The sequence below is a fragment of the Natator depressus genome, chromosome 9 (genome assembly GCF_965152275.1).
Source record: "Natator depressus isolate rNatDep1 chromosome 9, rNatDep2.hap1, whole genome shotgun sequence".
Classification (NCBI taxonomy): Eukaryota; Metazoa; Chordata; order Testudines; family Cheloniidae; genus Natator; species Natator depressus.
In genome coordinates this window covers 40,322,122-40,341,868 of record NC_134242.1, presented here as the reverse complement: position 1 = coordinate 40,341,868, position 19,747 = coordinate 40,322,122, and the positions used below count along the sequence as shown (strand labels likewise).

Genomic DNA, 19,747 nt, shown 5'->3' with positions numbered 1-19,747 from the left:
ACTTCATCAGATGCATTCAGTGGAAAATACAGTGGGGAGATTTATATACACAGAGAACATGAAACAATGGGTGTTACCATACACACTGTAAAGAGAGTGATCACTTAAGATGAGCTAATACCAGCAGGAGAGCCGGGGGGGGTGGGGTGGGGGTGGCGGAGGGAGGAGAGAAAACTTTTTGTAGTGATAATCAAGGTGGGCCATTTCCAGCAGTTGACAAGAACATCTGAGGAACGGTGGGGGAGCGTGGGGGAAATAGGCATGGGGAAATAGTTTGACTTTGTGTAATGACCCATCCACTCCCAGTCTCTATTCAAGCCTAAATTAATTGTATCCTGTTTGCAAATTAATTCCAATTCAGCAGTCTCTCGTTGGAGTCTGTTTTTGAAGTTTTTTTGTTCCCTTAACCCACCCAGCAATATTGTTAATCTATCCAGCTATACTCTTAGCCCAGCAGAAGAATCTGTCCTACCTTGGGGCCTCTCCTTCTGTCCCTCCACCCCCACAAACATGATACAGTTCTGTGGTGACCTAGAATCCTATTTTTGACATCTCCAACTCAAAGAATATTTCCAACACACCTCTGAACAACATACTAATCCACAGAGACCTTCCTACCAACACTACAAAAAGAAGGATTCTAGGTGGACTCCTCCTGAAGGTCGAAACAACAGACTGGACTTCTACATAGAGTGCTTCCGCCGATGTGCACGGGCTGAAATTGTGGAAAAGCAGCATCACTTGCCCCATAACCTCAGCCGTGCGGAACACAATGCCATCCACAGCCTCAGAAACAACTCTGACATCATAATGAAAAAGGCTGACAAAGGAGGTGCTGTCGTCATCATGAATAGGTCGGAATATGAACAAGAGGCTGCTAGGCATCTCTCCAACACCACTTTCTACAAGCCATTACCCTCTGATCCCACTGAGGGTTACCAAAAGAAACTACAGCATTTGCTCGAGTAACTCCCTGAAAAAGCACAAGAACAAATCCGCACAGACACACCCCTGGAACCCCGACCTGGGGTATTCTATCTGCTACCCAAGATCCATAAACATGGAAATCCTGGACACCCCATCATCTCAGGCATTGGCACCCTGACAGCAGGATTGTCTGGCTATGTAGACTCCCTCCTCAGGCCCTACGCTACCAGCACTCCCAGCTGTCTTTGAGACACCACTGACTTCCTGAGGAAACTACAGTCCATCGGTGATCTTCCTGAAAACACCGTCCTGGCCACTATGGATGTAGAATCCCTCTACACCAACATTCCACACAAAGATGGACTACAAGCCATCAGGAACAGTATCCCCGATAATGTCATGGCAAACCTGGTGGCTGAACTTTGTGACTTTGTCCTCACCCACAACTATTTCACATTTGGGGACAATGTATACCTTTAAATCAGCGGCACTGCTATGGGTACCCGCATGGCCCCACAGTATGCCAACATTTTTATGGCTGACTAAGAACAATGCTTCCTCAGCTCTCATCCCCTAATGCCCCTACTCTACTTGCGCTACATTGATGACATCTTCATCATCTGGACCCATGGAAAAGAAGCCCTTGAGGAATTCCACCATGATTTCAACAATTTCCATCCCACCATCAACCTCAGCCTGGACCAGTTCACACAAGAGATCTACTTCCTGGACAATATGGTGCTAATAAGCGATGGTCACATAAACACCACCCTATACCGGAAACCTACTGACCGCTATTCCTACCTACATGCCTCCAGCTTTCACCCAGATCACACCACACGATCCATTGTCTACAGCCAAGCTCTACAATACAACTGCATTTGCTCCAACCCCTCAGACAGAGACAAACACCTACAAAATCTCTATCAAGCATTCTTACAACTATAATACCCACCTGCTGAAGTGAAGAAACAGACTGACAGAGCCAGAAGAGTACACAGAAGTCACCTACTACAGGACAGGCCCAACAAAGAAAATAACAGAACGCCACTAGCCATCACCTTCAGCCCCCAACTAAAACCTCTCCAACGCATCATCAAGGAGCTACAACCTATCCTGAAGGACGACCCATCACTCTCGCAGATCTTGGGAGACAGGCCAGTCCTTGCTTACAGACAGCCCCTCAACCTGAAGCAAATACTCACCAGCAACCACAGACCACACAACAGAACCACTAACCCAGGAACCTATCCTTGCAACAAAGCCCGTTGCCAACTGTGTCCACATATCTATTCAGGGGACACCATCATAGGGCCTAATCACATCAGCCACACTATCAGCGGCTTGTTCACCTGCACATCTATCAATGTGATATATGCCGTCATGTGCCCTCTGCCATGTACATTGGTCAAACTGGACAGTCTCTACGTAAAAGAATAAATGGACACAAATCAGACGTCAAGAATTATAACATTCAAAAACCAGTCGGAGAACACTTCAATCTCTCTGGTCACTCGATTAGAGACCTAAAGGTGACAATTCTTCAATAAAAAAACTTCAAAAACAGACTCCAACGAGAGACTGCTGAATTGGAATAAATTTGTAGACTGGATACAATTAACTTAGGCTTGAATAGAGACGGGGAGTGGATGTGTCATTACACAAAGTAAAACTATTTCCCCATGTTTATTCCCCCACCCCCCAACCCCCACTGTTCCTCAGACGTTCTTGTCAACTGCCCACCTTGAAGGGAAATGGTGGGCAGTTGACAAGAACGTACATGGAATGTACATGGAAATGGCCCACCTTGATTATCACTACAAAAGGTTTTCTCCCCACCCCCCTCCCGGCTCTCCTGCTGGTATTAGCTCATCTTAAGTGATCGCTCTCCTTACAGTGTGTATGGTAACACCCATTGTTTCATGTTCTCTGTGTATATAAATCTCCCCACTCTATTTTCCACTGAATGCATCCGATGAAGTGAGCTGTAGCTCACGAAAGCTTATGCTCAAATAAATTAGTCTCTAAGGTGCCACAAGTACTCCTTTTCTTTTTGTGAATACAGACTAACACGGCTGCTACTCTGAAACTTGTCAATACTGGCAGATACAAAGGGGAAAGTGAAAGGCTATAGATTTCTAATCACTTGAGTAATGCAACTGATTATAGGACAATGTGTTAAATACTCCATCAAAAATATGTGCCCAAACCTGTGGATAGAAGAGCTGAAAGAGGAAGATTTATTTTACAGGAACTCAGACAGCAATTTAACAACAACAAAATTATCCAGACTGGGTGGTTTTCTACGTAAGGCTTTGGTACACACATTCTCAGAAAAGTGAACAGAGACTTCATTTTTCATGTGAACTCCCACTCTAGTGGTTGGTTATTGATATATTTTATCTGGTGTCAATCAAGAAGCATCTCCTTTTTTTGTATAGTGCCTACAGAGAGGGGCCCCCAAGGCCTGTCAAGGCCTTTGGATGCTATCATAATAATAATTAATATTTATGGCTGTATGTGTTCAGGATTTTCACAAATTCAGATAAAAATACAGTATAATTCCAATATCATACATTTTGGAGTCCAAATGGGTGGTACACATATAATAAAACTCTCACCTCTCACATTGTAACCCCTACTGGCCTGTTGGCCTTCATCCCATTTTTGGTCAAGTCAACTAACCAGTCTAATTCTAAGGAGCCAGGCTACCCACACAATTAATTTTGCATTTTATGAGTTTTGTCTGGGTTGCAGACATTGAGGTAGAAAGGGATCTGAATCAATTGGTCCTTCAGTTTCAAACTGTGTAATCAAACATTGTTAAGAAAAACATACTACTCTACAAATTGGCACATTGTGAATGATTATGGTTTTGAACCTGCAAGGCTATTTGCAGTCTTGCACCCAACCAAGATGGAAAGTAGAGATGGGCAAAAAACTTTTTGGTGAAAAAAATTTTTGAATCTGCTTTTTTCATCAATGACACCAGAACATTTTGTGAATTAAAATTAATTTAACCAAATTGTTTAAGTAAAAAAAAAATTCTCAAAAAATATTTTTTTTTGTTTTAGCATTTTCAAAAGTTTTTTGATTCTTTGATTGACTTTGTTTTAAAGCTACCTTAATTCTATATATAAAACTCAGTTAAAATGTTTTGTCTTGGGTTGAACTAAATGTTTTGACCTGAAGGTTTTTGTTTTGTTTTTGTTTTGGTTTTTTTGACTCTTCCAAATTGTTAGTGATAAAAAAATTCCATTATTTTCACAGTTCTAGTGGAAAGGCTTATGGTGGTGATGTGCCTCAGGCCTTCTTTATTGTACTGATAGTGCAAATATTTTTAAAACATTGATGATACATTAACTAAGAAGCAGTGCTCACAAACTCATTCCATTTTGTGTGACATTGTTGACTTTAAAGTAGTAAGGCATATTATTTTTCTAATGGAACAAAACAAAATTTTAAGTTAATACATCAAAAACAATGAAAAATGAGGTTGTAACCATGAAGACTTTCTAATGAATATGTCAGCGGGAACAATCTTTAGCAGACCATAATGTTTTCAAGAAGTGGACTGTTGACAGCTTATTTTTAATAGTCTAAGGATTGCTAACCTGCTCATATCATCCTTAGAGCTTGAATATATCCTTGCTTGGAAGAGGCATGGGGATGGGGGTCAACTGCCTCTTTGGCTCTGTTTCTGGCACCCCTGGAGTTATCTGTCAGAATGTGGATCCATGTGGAGGGAGGTGACAAGTGGTGGGTGAAAAGTAGACTAGTCCAGGGGGTTAGGTGATCATAATCTAATTGCATATCATAGTGTTTCCCATCGCACCTCCCCTCCCCTTTCACATTTTGAGATAATCTTTTATGGGGATGTGAGGAAGCCCTGGAAATGGTTCATTGTGCCAGCCAGACCCCAAAGCTGGTGTGGAGGCATGGGTGCCCCAGGCCTCTTCTGTACCCTATACGTTTTGTGGACCAGCACCTGTTCTATGTAACAGTGAGTACAGGTGTCTAAAACTCACTCTCTTGATTTGAAGGAAATGTATTAGGGCAACCTCCCCAGGCACTTCTTCCTTCCTGTGTGTTTTACCATAGGACAAGGCATTTAGGACCTTTTATTTGTAAAATTAGGGATTTTTTTTTTTTGGCGGTAGATTTATTGTAAATGATCCCATTTGGTCCTATTTGCATTTGCTTTACAAGTCAACCCTAGATTTTGGTTGAAGGCAATTCTGTTAGCCCACCAGATGTCCTCACTAATATCTGGTGCACAAATAATATGTGTGAAAAGTAACTGGTATCAGAACTTGCAAAGTCCAAAGATGAAATATGTTGTTACTTGTTGCTTGGGAAGTATCTTCTAATAGTTATTAATTTAGTTGAGTTCCACTGGAATTCTTCTGTAGAAGCTCCCAAAACAGAACATTCAGATTTTGGTTTAGGAAGCTAAATACTGTTTGTAGACAAACGTTATTAGTAACATTTCTTTTATATATTAAAAAGCAAAAGTGAATGATCATTATTTTCTTTATACCAAATAGTGGAGAAGAAAGTGTGTGGTGGATGAATGTTCAGTTAGGTAAACCTCCTGACTCCCAAGTCAGGTACTTCATGTTGTCTTCCCACTTAGTCATAAGCTTCCAGTGGGATCGGAATGTGAAATGCTTAATAATAGTTGGGGCCCAGATGTTCAGAAAGACCTCTGCACCCACAGAGCCATCTAAATGAGGGGCAGATTTTCAAAAGTGCTAGAGCTGGTTGAAAGAAGAAAATTTGTTGTAATAAAAACTTCAATATTTGTGTTTTGGTCTGAGTGTGAGTGAAGTCTGAAAAATCTTTAAAATTGCCCACAAAAAGGAATTTTCAAATAAATCTAGGCACCGAGGCTAGTTGTGGGTTGCTGCCTTCCTAGTTTCCATTGGAAGGTTTAACAGAATTGACACGTTCCCATGGAACGTTTTAGATTCTATCAAATCAGCATTTTCCAACCGGAAAAACTGTTCCATCAGAAAATCTTTGAGTGGATGTACTTAGCATCCAGGAGTTCTCATTGTGTCAGGTACAGCCAGGGTTTCAACAGGACTCAGCACCCAATGTGCTGTATAGAAAATCTGGCTATTTTTCTTCATACCTAAATTGGAGCTGTGCTCAACTGAAAATCTGGACTATTGTGTTCCTAGTTGTTTTATTTCCTCACTGGTAAACTGGATATGATATCTACAGTGCATGGGTTGTATGACATAAAGTGGTCATGTATTAATAGTGTTAATATTATAATGAGTGACATACTACGGTACTGTTTCCTTTTAAAAATATATTAAGTGAGCTGGCTGAGGATAAGAAATGTATCAAATGAGTTAAATGCAGTCTTTATTTTGTTTTCTAGTGAACAAACACAAGCCATGGATAGAAACTTCCTATCACGGAGTCATTACTGAAAACAACGATACTGTCATTTTGGATCCTCCTCTTGTTGCTTTGGATAAGGATGCTCCTGTTCCCTTTGCAGGTAGGAAGATACACAAACAATATAACTTGTGTTTGCTTAAGGCATGATAACTTACTAGAGAACAGCTGCAAGCAGATTGTGTGCAGCACAATGATAGTATTATCTAAGTGATACTAATACCATCAAAGGTTCTATTGTCTGTCTATTGGATTTGGATATTGGGCCCATAAACCTTGAAATGAGATGTTTCAGAATGAATGTGTCTGCTGATTTGTTGTGGAGGCAGGAGAGACTATACATGTGCATTGTAGTAAGCCTATGCTGCTAACATTGGGCTTTTTTAATAAAAACGGGTGATATGTGAGGAAACTTGATTTGACAATATTAATTACCATTCTGTTTGCCTAAACAAATTCTATATAACTAAGCTATTTTACTGGTAGGTAGTTAAAAACCAGCTGTGGAGTAAACTATGTAAGTAGTATTCAAAGACACTTCCATATTATGTAATGATGCTAGTACTTCATAACAGTCAGAACCAAGACAGGAAATTTAATGAAGATTTCTGATAAGATTGCTTTATGATAGATTATGCAATATTGAGGATTTTTCCCATATAAAGTCTTTTTCCCCGTACACTTAGTCTGTCACATTATGAGCTACTGGAGCAGAAAAATAACAGATAAGCTCCTTGAAGTGCAAAAGAGCTAAAGTGGTTGTTGCATTAAAAAAAATAAAAAAACTTGCAAAAAGATGGAAGAATAATAAGAAATAATGGTGGTATAGAGATCATTAAAAGATGCGCTTATTAAAAATGCATGCACTGTACATGAGATTGAGCTGTTTTCCAGTGTTTTAGCCTGGGTGCACATGGGCAAGCATTATCCTGAAGTATAGGTCCATGTTCAGTTAAATAACAACTCTCAATCCTTGACCTCCGATGTGACAGTACTTCAGTCACAATAAACCATTTCCCCCCCATGAGTGTGCTGTTATGCTACTTTACACTCTGCTCCTGCAAAATGGGGATTCTCAAATATTTTCACAGTGTGAACCCCATTTTAATAGAGAGGTTGTCTTGTGGACCAGCACCCCTCTCATCCACAATTGCACATATTCTCTCCTGTCCCTTAAGCAACCATATAGCAATTGGCAATTATAGGAAATGAAGTATAAAAATGTAATCCATCTCAGTTGTCTTTATTTTCAGCTGCTACATGATATTAGAGAGATCCAGTACCACCTGACCAGCCAGACCTCCATAGACTGCTAGCATATGGTCCCTAGGACACAGATTGGGAACCAGTGCTTGCAAAGTGATTCATGTGGATGGACTCTTATGCTAAGATGATGCTAGGATCTCTTTGTAGAATTAGGAAATTAGTTTGCTTCTTTGAGGCTGCCTCTCCTTAGGAGATACTCGCTGTAATAAGACTCAGGGAATTTGTCCTACAAAGATGCTTTTAGGACTAATTAGCTGTGATTGAAGTGCCAATTTTTTGATCACAAGAATGTTTTGTTCTAAACAAGCAACTTGTATTTTTACAAAAAGAAAAGGAGTACTTGTGGCACCTTAGAGACCAACCAGTTTATTTGAGCATAAGCTGCTCACGAAAGCTTATGCTCAAATAAATTGGTTAGTCTCTAAGGTGCCACAAGTACTCCTTTTCTTTTTGCGAATACAGACTAACACGGCTGCTACTCTGAAACTTGTATTTTTACAGGTTTCAGAGTAACAGCCGTGTTAGTCTGTATTCGTAAAAAGAAAAAAGAAAAGGAGTACTTGTGGCACCTTAGAGACTAACCAGTTTATTTGAGCATGAGCTTTTGTGAGCTACAGCTCACTTCATCGGATGCATAGCAACCGTTGCTATGCATCCGATGAAGTGAGCTGTAGCTCACGAAAGCTCATGCTCAAATAAACTGGTTAGTCTCTAAGGTGCCACAAGTACTCCTTTTCTTTTTTCTTTTTGTATTTTTACGTATTTGTCAACGACTGCTTAAAAACCAGGAAAATATACCCTACATGATTAACAGTTACTTGTGTGTGGTATGTTTGAGCATCACTCATTTTGTGTGGTATTACCTTCCTCTGCAAAATTAGATATCTTTTCACAGATGTGCAATTAATTCTTCTAGTCATACATTTAAAAGTGATAATACAGTCCAATGTGCAATTGCATTAATTGAAAAACACATCTTTCACCATCTACTTGTAAAGTTATTTAGGAATAGAAGGTGTTTTAGAATGGTTTACCTGCTTTATATTTTCTTCACTTACCTAACTCCTCTTTGAAATAAGGTAGAAATATTAGTCACACGTACTCTTCTCATTTATATGTTATTAACTCCTTGATGACTGATATTTAGTTTAATTCCTTAATGCTTATGGTTTGTTTGGTTTTATGCCATTTATGACTGTCCTCTGGAAGATTGGATTTGAAATCTTTCTCTATCACACAGACAGACTTATTTGTTTTGATAAAGTTGCTCACGAGTACTGGGTGTTTGTGTTGATTTTTAAAAATGGCTTTAATGTATTCATTCATTTAACTTGTTTGTCTTCTTTCATTTTGTATCTATTGCATGTAATATATTTGATGTGTTATATAAGAGGTGAACATGAGGAAAACAATATGCAGGTTTTTGTGCCAATACCTTGCCAGTTTCACTTTTAAGTTCATGCCCAGTTAATATTGTATAATATTTGGCACTAGCTCAAATAGCCTTGTAACAGATCTGCTTTCTAGTCTGTCCAAAACGCTACATTTCTTATTGAGCTGTACTCTTAATTTTTCTTTTACTTTCAAAGAATAAGAGCCTAGATTCCGTAGAAGTTTGAATAACCAAAATATTTAATTCCCTGTATTGGTTGCCTAGCATTCACTTTGTCTCCAATTCCATAACAAAAAGCAAACCCAAACAACTAACCTTATGTGGTATTCTGAATCCAGTTTCACTGGTTCTGTATATCATGACAGAGAAATTTCCTTACGCTTATCTAGAAAATTTCTGCTTTAATATCCCAGAAGTTTGTTTGGTTTGTTTGCCCGTCTTGTGAGACTGTAGGATGGTGGCAGGGCATTTCCAATAGTTAATGGAATTGACTCTAGAGTTCCCTTCATCCAAAACGTTTTCCTCAAAACATTGGCTAAACAGAGTTTAAATCATCTGATCTTCATAGCGTGTTACACAGCCTGTTGGCTCATCTGTGAGTATAATGAGAGGAAGATGAATGGGGAGTTTGACATTGTGTCATTTTGAATTTTATTTTATAATTTGCATTTTGTACAAGAGCCTAGAGTGAATTTTGAAAGGTGCAAATTGAAAGTATACAGTAAGCAAATACTACTGAGCACTGTACTGAAGTTTTTAGCGTATTATCCATCACTATCCCTATATGCTTCTCCTATCCAGTGTTTTGCACTGTACAAATATTAATACTAAGTTTTAATTTAATATATTTGTTCATTTGCCCTTGCCTTTTTCTACAATTATTTGCAGAAACCACTTACCTACAGTTGTTACACCTCAAATCTATTTTCAATTACATCACATTCCTCCTTTTTTATTGATTTAGTTGTGAACCAACTGTGTGCTAATCTGAGTGTAAAATACTTCTAACTTCTCCACTGATGTAAATAAATGAGTTAGATCTATCCTGGTATTGATCCTTGTGGCAGTCCACTGCTCACTTACGAACAAACTGTTGCCATTCACAAATCAGGCCTGTATCCGCCTAAATAGCTTGCCTCATTTCTTACAATTACCTTTATAGATTTATTGTATTTTTGTGGGCATATCAAAAGATTTCCTGAAGTCCAGTTAAATTATGTTTATGGCTTTTTAAAAAGATGTGTTAGGTATGGAATTTCCCATTTGTGAATTTATCCTTCTGGCTTCAATCAGATTAGAGATTTTGAGGTCCGACATTCCATTTGATTCCATTCCAGTATCTTTCCCTATTGCTGTAGCCCACTTGTAAATTTTGTAGTTTTCTGGGATATTTTCTTCAAAAGCTCTAAGATCATATAGTCCAGATTCAGGAAAGCATCCCTATTCAGGAGATTGACTCTGTGCTGCACTTGGGTATCCTAGAAGCATTGCTAAAATTAAACATGTGCTTAAATGCTTTCCTGAATCCGGGCCATAGCTGTTGCACTAGCTTTCACGTAGTTCATTCTAATGCATCAGTTTTCAAATAGCTTTTAAGAGCTAAGCATTTATTCTTTTAAAAGTGTGTGTGCAGATATGTATTTATATACGAATATGTGTGTGTGTATATATAGGGTGCATGTATGGATGCTAGTTACGGGTACATCTTTCTTGCTTTTCGGAATTCTGGCTGGCATAAATCCCATACATCTCTAGTTACTTTTATATTTACAAAACAAAACACCACCCCCCAACATTGTGTTTCATGGGTATGTAAGTGTTATGGTGCCCTTCACTACTCACTTTCTTGCTTTTAAGCAGTTGGGTTTCCTCAGAGGGTTTCATACCTATCCCATCAAACTGGTTTAGGAAGCAAAGCCCTTTTTCCTTTTGGAATTTTTCCATTTTTGCTTTCTACAATTTTCAGAGTTTCTTCTATGTATGTAAATGGGCCAGATTCTCACTCTTTTTTCTCCAACCCATTTGCACTGCCCACCTGAGAATTCCCCTGGTGGGGGAGGAGGTCTCAGTGGGCATCAGGTTGGTGAAGCCAACCCCTATGCCAGTCCCCCACTTCTGACACACTCCATTGGACAAGGGGGTAGATCATGGTAAGGCGGGGTGGGCACAGATCTGCTTTACCAGTTTTCACTAGGGTCTGATTCTTTGGGAAACATATGCAGGCAGTGTAAGTTAGAGCAGCCTTTAGGAGCTCACTTACACTGGAGCCTGTGTGAGAGCAGGTTCAGAGATCAGAGCAAGTCCAGTGGTGCTTAATGGCTGTAAATATGCCAGATTCAGCTAGGGCAGAAAACTTCAATGCAGGTGCAGTGTAGGGCTGTCGTACAGCCCCTGGAATGGGGGATGGGGTGGAGGAAGGGGTTCTATCATACTGAGCACTATGGGATTATTGGTTTACTTGAGGATGCAGAGGAGCATGGATCAGGCTGCTGTAAATTAGATCAGCTCTGACTTCTACAGGGACACATTGGTCCCTGCTAGCCAAAAGCTGAGTGGCACAAAGGTGGCTTTAAGCACTGCTGTTCCTCCATCCGCTCTGGGCTATGCTTTCTGAGGGGCACAGCAAAGAACTTGTCTCCTCCTTCTCTGCAGGAAAGCACACAACTGTAGAGCTAAGCTATTATTAACACATTGGCTATTTAATTTGGGATTAGTGCTATGAAGAACAACTTTCTATTCATTGGTCATAAATATCTGGCTATGGAGTTCTGTCCATATTCAGACTTTCTAGCTTTGTAAACATCAGCAGTGGCACAGTCTTTACTTCCGTTGGGATTTCTGCCTCCTTTCTTGGGAACTTTAATGTTGTTCCTGGCATCTGTTTCTTTTTCTCTTTTGAGAACAATAAGGCGAAAGTTTTATTCGTGACATTAACTCCTTCTATTAATACATAGACTCTGAAATGCATGTGATTTTTCTTATGGTGTGGTCACAGGTAAATATGTTTGCAGTATTTTGAAAATCTCTCCTTTCTTTCAGCATTGGGTGGTGGTAAAAGCTGGTGCCTAGAAGTGATGTTACTTACATGGGCCTCTGTGATGGGATGGGGATAGATCATGGATACTATTCAGAGTTGCCAATTCTCATGATTTTATCACAAGCCTTGCAATATTTGGGGATTTTCTTAAAGCCCCAATTCCCATGTGAGAATATTGGCTTTTTATTTTCACAGAAAGAATATTTGTGGCCCTCATGACTGTGGGGGAAAAAAGCTTGAAAATGTGACTACTAAAGGCTCAGGTGCGAGAAGGAAAATCAAAAGATCCCAAATGTATTGTTTTAAAAAAAATCTCAGGATGATTTTAAGTCAAATCATATAATTTTTGGAGTCCAACTCATGTTTTTTGCATGCTTGTGGCTGGTGATACTGTACCCTAACAAACATACACTGAGAATGCTCCTAATGCATACCTGTGCCTGGAAGCTTCAAGAATAACTGTGTGTCTCAGGCACAACCAAGCTCTTAAACATTAACTTCTGTGGCTCTCTGGTTACAGCCTGCTGTGATTTCTTTCTCTCCACAGCATGCATTGTGCTAATGTTATCACACCATCTTTGAATCTATATGGAGACATGAACTGTCATCTCAGGGTAGGTTATTGTCCACCCCCCCCCCCCCACCTTGGTTAATTTTTTCTTTTTAAAATTTTTTTAACACCCCCCTTCCCACCCGTCCCAAAAAATACTATAATGACATGCCTTCAGGGAAAACCTTTGAGTTCTTCCCAAAAAAAAAACACAGTTCCAAATTAGAGTTGCATTGGCCTGAGGATTGGCAGTAGAACACAATCAGCTGCTGCACACAAGACACCTGATCTGGGATGACCTCAGGGATCAGGTTTTCTAGCAGTAAGGTTAGTCATAGCACAGAGTCACTCTAGCTGCCGATATGGAGAGCTCAACTGAATCAATATGACAGTAACTTATCTAGATAATTTTTTAAAAAAAACTTACAAAACTGTGCAACATTTTTGAGGGGGTGTTGTTTGTTTTGTTTGTTTTTGAAAGGATGGGAAGTAAGGGGAGGAAGCCTTTTTTAATCCTTATAGTTTGGCTGCATTTTCCAGCAGAATTTACTGCTGAGTATCATGTCCCCACCGAAGAGAATGCTGGAGTGTTGTACTGAGTAGGAGCTTGGCTGTCTGTTGTGTTTCTAGCTATTGCAGAACTGAAGAAGAAAAAGATAACATTTAGAACAGGATAGTGGGGAATGTTCTTCTTTTCCTTGAAGCATTCAGAACGTAGAGTCTGATTTATTACTACGTTTTTCTGCTGGTGGGCTTCCACTGAACTTGATGTTACACTGAGGTAAAATTGGAGGAATGCTGTAGTGAATAAGGGCCATTAACTCTGAAATTTCTCTGGCTTTATCAATAGGTTTTCAGGTCACCTGTTTAAAAATGGTCATTTTGATTCTCAGATGCTTGCCCTCTTGGCACCACACACACATGTGATCCATGTGTGCACGTCTTCACCTAAGTAGTGCTATATAGTTCACGGCTTGCAAATCAGACTTCCTTTGCAAATGAAATCCTAATCTCTGATTGACTTTACCATCTGACCCGGACCACTAAAAAGGAAAGGTAGACAATGAAATAAAAATGTACGGTTGTTTGATCATTCACGTACACTTTCACCCTCTTAAGCAAATCATTGACATTTTCACAGTTAATAGGAGAATTCTTATGCCCAAGTGTACCCTGACAAATCCAGCTGTAGTAGCCCACTTGATCCAGAGCTTGAACACAAAACTCCATTTTTCTGTAGGACCCTCCTAAGATGTTTACAGACTTTCAAAAAGTGTACCATTCCTGGTAGTGGTGGTTTATCAACTGGTAAACAGAGCTCAGCAGTAACAGAGCACAATTTTTTTTTTTTAATTCTTAACCTGAAAAATGTGGGATGTTAAATGTGGATGTCTTCAAATTGAGATTCTGAATAATCTCTTTTTACCTTTCACTGGCAGTAAGGCGTAAAACATGCTGTCAGATTTATGGGGCTCAGAATATATTGGTTTTAAATATTTTAACCTTATAGTAAAGCATGACCAAAAGTTTGAACCTTAAATTAAGTCTTGGAGGTGTTTGTAACAAATCACCTGCTGAATAGCTTTTATTTTAGAAGTTTTTAGTATAGCATAATTGGTACAGCATAATTTAGGGCATGTCTACACTTGCCATTTAAAGGGCAAAAAGTCCCTTTTCAAGCAAAAACTACGGGAGCATTTACACTTGCCAGTGACTTTTTGCAGTGAAACTCAGAAGTTTCACCACAAACAGAAACCCACCTCCATGAGAGGCATACAGTTCTTATCGGTGATACTTTTGCGGTGATGTGCAAGTTAAGACACGTTCTTCCTGTTTACACAGCTTTTAGCCTCTGGAGGATATCTCACGGTGCCTAGGTGACCACTCTGGCCAGCTGCACTGATGCCAGGTAAACAGACATCCACCCCTCCCCCTGTAAAGCCCTGGGAACTTTGAAACTCCCCTTCATGTTTTCTTGGCAAGTGCTCACTTATCTGACCAGGTGACAATGGCTGCTCCATGGAGCAAACAATCCCCTGCTTGGAGCAATACTGAGCTACTGGAGCTGATCAGTGTTTGGGGAGAGGAGGCTGTGCAGGGACCCAGGATGCCCCGTGATCACCCCCTCCCCCACTCCAAGACCTATCCTCAAAATGGAGAGAGCTGCACTGTGGGATAGCTGCCCTCAGTGTGCTGCTCTCATCAGTGATGGAAGTGCTGCAAATGTGAACGTGATGTGACGCCTGTGGAAGTAAGTGAGAACACAAACCAGCGCTTTTCTTTCACCAATTCCCTATCACCGGTGAAACTGACACCGCAAAAACTCTGCAAGTATAGACATAGTCTCAGTGTAGCCCTTAAAATCCAAAATATGATGCTCTTGACGGGGAACACAGCCCACGGAGAATAAAAGTGCCCTGAAGATTTGGCAGTAGCACAATCAGCTGCAGAAGATACACGATTAGGAATGACCTCAAGGCTACTGTTTTCCATGCAGTAAGGTTAGGCGTGACAGGAGATGCTTAGGCTCCAGAAACAGAGAAATCTAGCAATCTCTCTCTTATAGTGACCTCTGTTGGCTAGCTCGTGAATCTCAGACAAGTGTCTCCTTGCCTGCTGAGTTTAACTGTCTTTTTAGTTGCCATGGCAGTAGTCAAAAATAGGGTATTTTAATTACTTTGCTTTAAGTCTAAAAGGATCAACCCACTCAGATTGTTCTCACAAGGCTTTTAGTTGTTGCCCAGTGGTCTGTGTCTAGTGTAGAACTTGAGTGGTCATGAAGGAATTTAGACTTACATTTCTAGATCCTGTGCTGTGAAAATAAGTGTGAGATGCTTCTTGTATTCTAAAGGATAACACTAAGTAATGATAATAGTGGAGTACAGTGTATTTTACCTTAAAATGTCAAATTATTTGAAGAAGTAAGGAAGTTAATAGATAAAAGTATACAGTGCAGGTAACCCCATGTTTACCATAATTACCCAGGACTCTTACCAGCTCCCACTCTTCTTTCATCCAGGTCTCTCCAGCAAATTTATTGCCAGGACCTTTCCATCCACCCCCTCACAGGAGGGTTAAGGTGAGCTTAAAGAATGGGGGGTTGGCTCCCTGCCATATCAATCATAGAAGTCCACAACCACCCCCGATTCGTTCCTTTAACAAACACCTCTTTTTAAGTCCTTTTCCAAGCCATTTATCCGGTCACTGTATACCTTTCCTATGGAGTACCTGCACTGAACATCCACCTTACACTTAAATAATGAATTGCGACATATGGCCTACCGCCCATCATGCCATGCATGAACAAAGTCCTTCCTGAACCTGCTGTGGGAAAGGTGAAAAAACCCCAAGTGCATCCAAGCCAATATGGTGGTTAGGGAAAACTTATTTCCCAGTCTCCCTAAAAAGGGGCGGCTAGCATAATGCTCACAGCAGGTCTTGACCAAACCTGGTATTGTACCACATAAAGGTGAGGGAGGGTGGGTCCTGCTTCAGACTGTTCTGTGTAAAAGGGAGGCTTCAGGCCCAGGGCTTCCCCTTTTAAACCCTGCATTCCTAGGGGATGAGTCAGTGACCATGCTGACCCTTTTGCAGCAGTTTTCATTTCTCACCCCTGCCCCACATCACCCCTACCCCCAAGCCATAAAGCACTTTCATCCTTTCATTCGGGCAGCCAGCCAGCCAACACCTCCCCCCCTCCCCCCTGCTTAAAGGTGCAGGGTGGTCAGCCTTGCGCCATGTGGATGCTACTGAATTTGCTCAATAATCTAAATTTCTTCAGCAAGGGTAAATGGAAAAATGGAAGGCTGGGAATCAACAATGGTGTAGTATAGTGATTAGAACAGAAGAATCTTATAGCAATCATACATTTGTACAACCAAGACTCCCATAACTGGAGATAGATATGAACCTAAAAAAACAAGAGTCATTACTTGTTCTTTTTTTTCTTTAAGACTCTATGCTTGCTCACACAGAAGAAGGTTAACATTTTTAATTTACTGTGTTTTTGGTTTTTTAGAGATTTCATATTAGGTTTGATATCCACGCGGTTCGCTTTAGTGCTCAGTGAGAGTGAAGGTGCATTTGATTTTGACATGTAAAGCTGGGAATCAGTCCAGTAACAAGCTATTCCTGCTAAATGAGTCAACACTTAAGCTACAGACTTTCCAAGGTCAGGTTGGAAGCACAACTATTTGTTCTCAGTTTATAAGTATTTATGGAATTTTTTGAAAATAAAGTGAAAACCATCAATAAATGGATATTTTCAGATAATACTAATCTTGTACAGTAAATTCCAGAAAACTTGTTAAAATAATTTAGGCTTGGACATGGCCCTACTAACCAAAATGCAAGACCTATTTAGGGGCAGTAGGCAATTAGGCAATTTTAAAAGATTTTAAATCTTCAATCAAATGTGTTAAATGCTCAGAGATAATGGAATTGTAGTAATTTCCATACACTGTGCATGTTATGTCCTTTTCAAAGGACATAGATGCAAAAAATGACACAACACAACAGGATTAGCCAATTATGATATCCTGTTCATGTTGGAAAAATAATTTTCTCATTATGAACAAAGTAACTGTATCTGAATTTGTACTTGAAATATCAAACTATTAATTTCAGTGAATTGCCCGTATTACAATATTTCTTTGCAGTAAAACACCTTAAATGTCCTCCACGTGTACACAAAAATAATTTACCTAATTGAGGTGTATGTCAAAGGCAGAACAAAATTGCCCTGGAAAGCAAGGAGACATTTTAAAGTGATTGTTTAACATAGGAAGTGTTGGAAGGCATTCTTAGTACAAGGTTCAGATACTGATTCTACAAGGAGAAATGGGCAAAAATAGAAATGATAATTGATAGGAACACTTGGCTTCTTGGCTCATTTTATCCCAACCCTCCAAAATTTGAGTGGGTTGTAGTTTGAATAAATGAGAAGAACTCTCATTGATGTCAAAGGGGCCAGCATATCACCCACAGTTCTGATTATAATCTATTGTTAAGAGAATTTAAATTGTAAAAGTTTGAGAGGGGAATGTCAGAAGCTCACATTATGATTTTTTGTGTGTGTACTTTTAAACACATGATTAGAAGCATTATATAATGGTATTTTCTAAAGCACTATTAAACTTTACTCTCAAGTCCTACTGTTAATGTACAAAATTGCATGCTCAAATAAGGTGTTTATGCACAAATCAGGTCTGCGAACTCAAGGTCTAGATAAGATTCGAGCTACTATTGGATGGTAGTAATCATGTCTTGATTTTAGAGCGTGACTCAAACTAATAATAATAAATAGCTTCCTGAGTAAGCCCCTATGCTTTGTGATGGAAAAGTATGGGGACCAGTTTTGTGTGTGGAACTCCCTTTGAAATCAGTATGAATTTTGCGCATGGAGGGAATTCAGATGTGCTTAAAATAGAATCATAGCATCTCAGGGTTGGAAGGGACCTCAGGAGGTCATCTAGTCCAACCCCCTGCTCAAAGCAGGACCAATCCCCAATTAAATCATCCCAGCCAGGGCTTTGTCAAGCCTGACCTTAAAAACCTCTAAGGAAGGAGATTCCACCATCTCCCTAGGTAACGCATTCCAGTGCTTCACCACCCTTCTAGTGAAAATTTTTTTCCTAATATACAACCTAATCCTTCCCCACTGCAACTTGAGACTATTACTCCTTGTTCTGTCATCTGCTATGACTGAGAACAGTCTAGATCCATCCTCTTTGGAACCTCCTTTCAGGTAGTTGAAGACAGCTATCAAATCCCCCCTCATTCTTCTCTTCCTCAGACTAAACAATCCCAGTTCCCTCAGCCTCTCCTCATAACTCATGTGTTCCAGTCCCCTAATCATTTTTGTTGCCCTCCACTGGACTCTTTCCAATTTTTCCACATCCTTCTTGTAGTGTGGGGCCCAAAACTGGACACAGTACTCCAGATGAGGCCTCACCAGTGTCGAATAGAGGGGAACGATCACGTCCCTCAATCTGCTGGCAATGCCCCGACTTATACATCCCAAAATGCCATTGGCCTTCTTGGCAACAAGGGCACACTGTTGACTCATATCCAGCTTCTCGTCCACTGTAACCCCTAGGTCTTTTTCTGCAGAACTGCTGCCTAGCCATTCGGTCCCTAGTCTGTAGTGGTGCATGGGACTCTGCACTTGTCCTTGTTGAACCTCATCAGATTTCTTTTGGCCCAATCCTCTAATTTGTCTAGATCCCTCTGTATCCTATCCCTACCCTCCAGCATATCTACCACTCCTCCCAGTTTAGTGTCATCTGCAAATTTGCTGAGCGTGCAGTCCACGCCATCCTCCAGATCATTAATGAAGATATTGAACAAAACTGGCCCCAGGACCGACCCTTGGAGCACTCCGCTTGATACCGGCTGCCAACTAGACATGGAGCCATTGATCACTACCCGCTGATCCCGACAATCTAGCCAGCTTTCTATCCACCTTATAGTCCATTCATCCAGCCCATACTTCTTTAACTTGCTGGCAAAAATACTGTGGGAGACTGTATCACAAGCTTTGCTAAAGTCGAGGAATAACACATCCACTGCTCTCCCCTCATCCACAGAGCCAGTTATCTCATCATAGAAGGCAATTAGATTAGTCAGGCATGACTTGCCCTTGGTGAATCCATGCTGACTGTTCCTGATCACTTTCTTCTCCTCTAAGTGCTTGCCAAAAGCGTGTGAGCCTGTGAAAATAATTAATAAAAGAATAATAAAAAGTAATAAAAAGAACTCTGCAGTCAGATTTCTTGGTGATCATTGAAAAGCACAATATCAGTTGGGGCTTGATTCCTTCAGAGCATAGCAGGTACACCTAAGCAGAATGAAATGTAGCTCTGTGCTGGTCGATGATCTAGGTGCGTTCTGATATTTCATTGATTTCAAGTGAATAATAAAAAGTTGGTAGAGGACGGCAAGTCCAAAGGAGGGCCAGCAGAAAAATTTATGAGAAATGAACAGGGTGATATCATTGCATGCGCTCTAGCTTGCTGCATGGGGCAATGGGGAAGGTGGTTTGGTTCTCTCTAGCATGTGGTGATCAAGAATCACCCATCAACCTGACTCATCCTTTTTGCAGTGAAGATGCAAGCTAAATCACTCAAGTACTTGCAGTTCAACACTGCATTCCTACAGTTCC

At 40.3% G+C, this 19,747-nt stretch overlaps 1 protein-coding gene across 1 annotated transcript in view; it reads left to right on the top strand.

Moving 5' to 3' along the window:
* CLSTN2 (calsyntenin 2) overlaps positions 1-19,747 on the top strand; it is a 697,293-nt gene that overhangs the window by 307,828 nt on the left and 369,718 nt on the right. Inside the window, exon 2 of the mRNA XM_074963962.1 lies at positions 6,320-6,442. Coding sequence (XP_074820063.1) covers positions 6,320-6,442 — 123 coding nt within the window. The remainder of the gene's footprint in view (positions 1-6,319; positions 6,443-19,747) is intronic.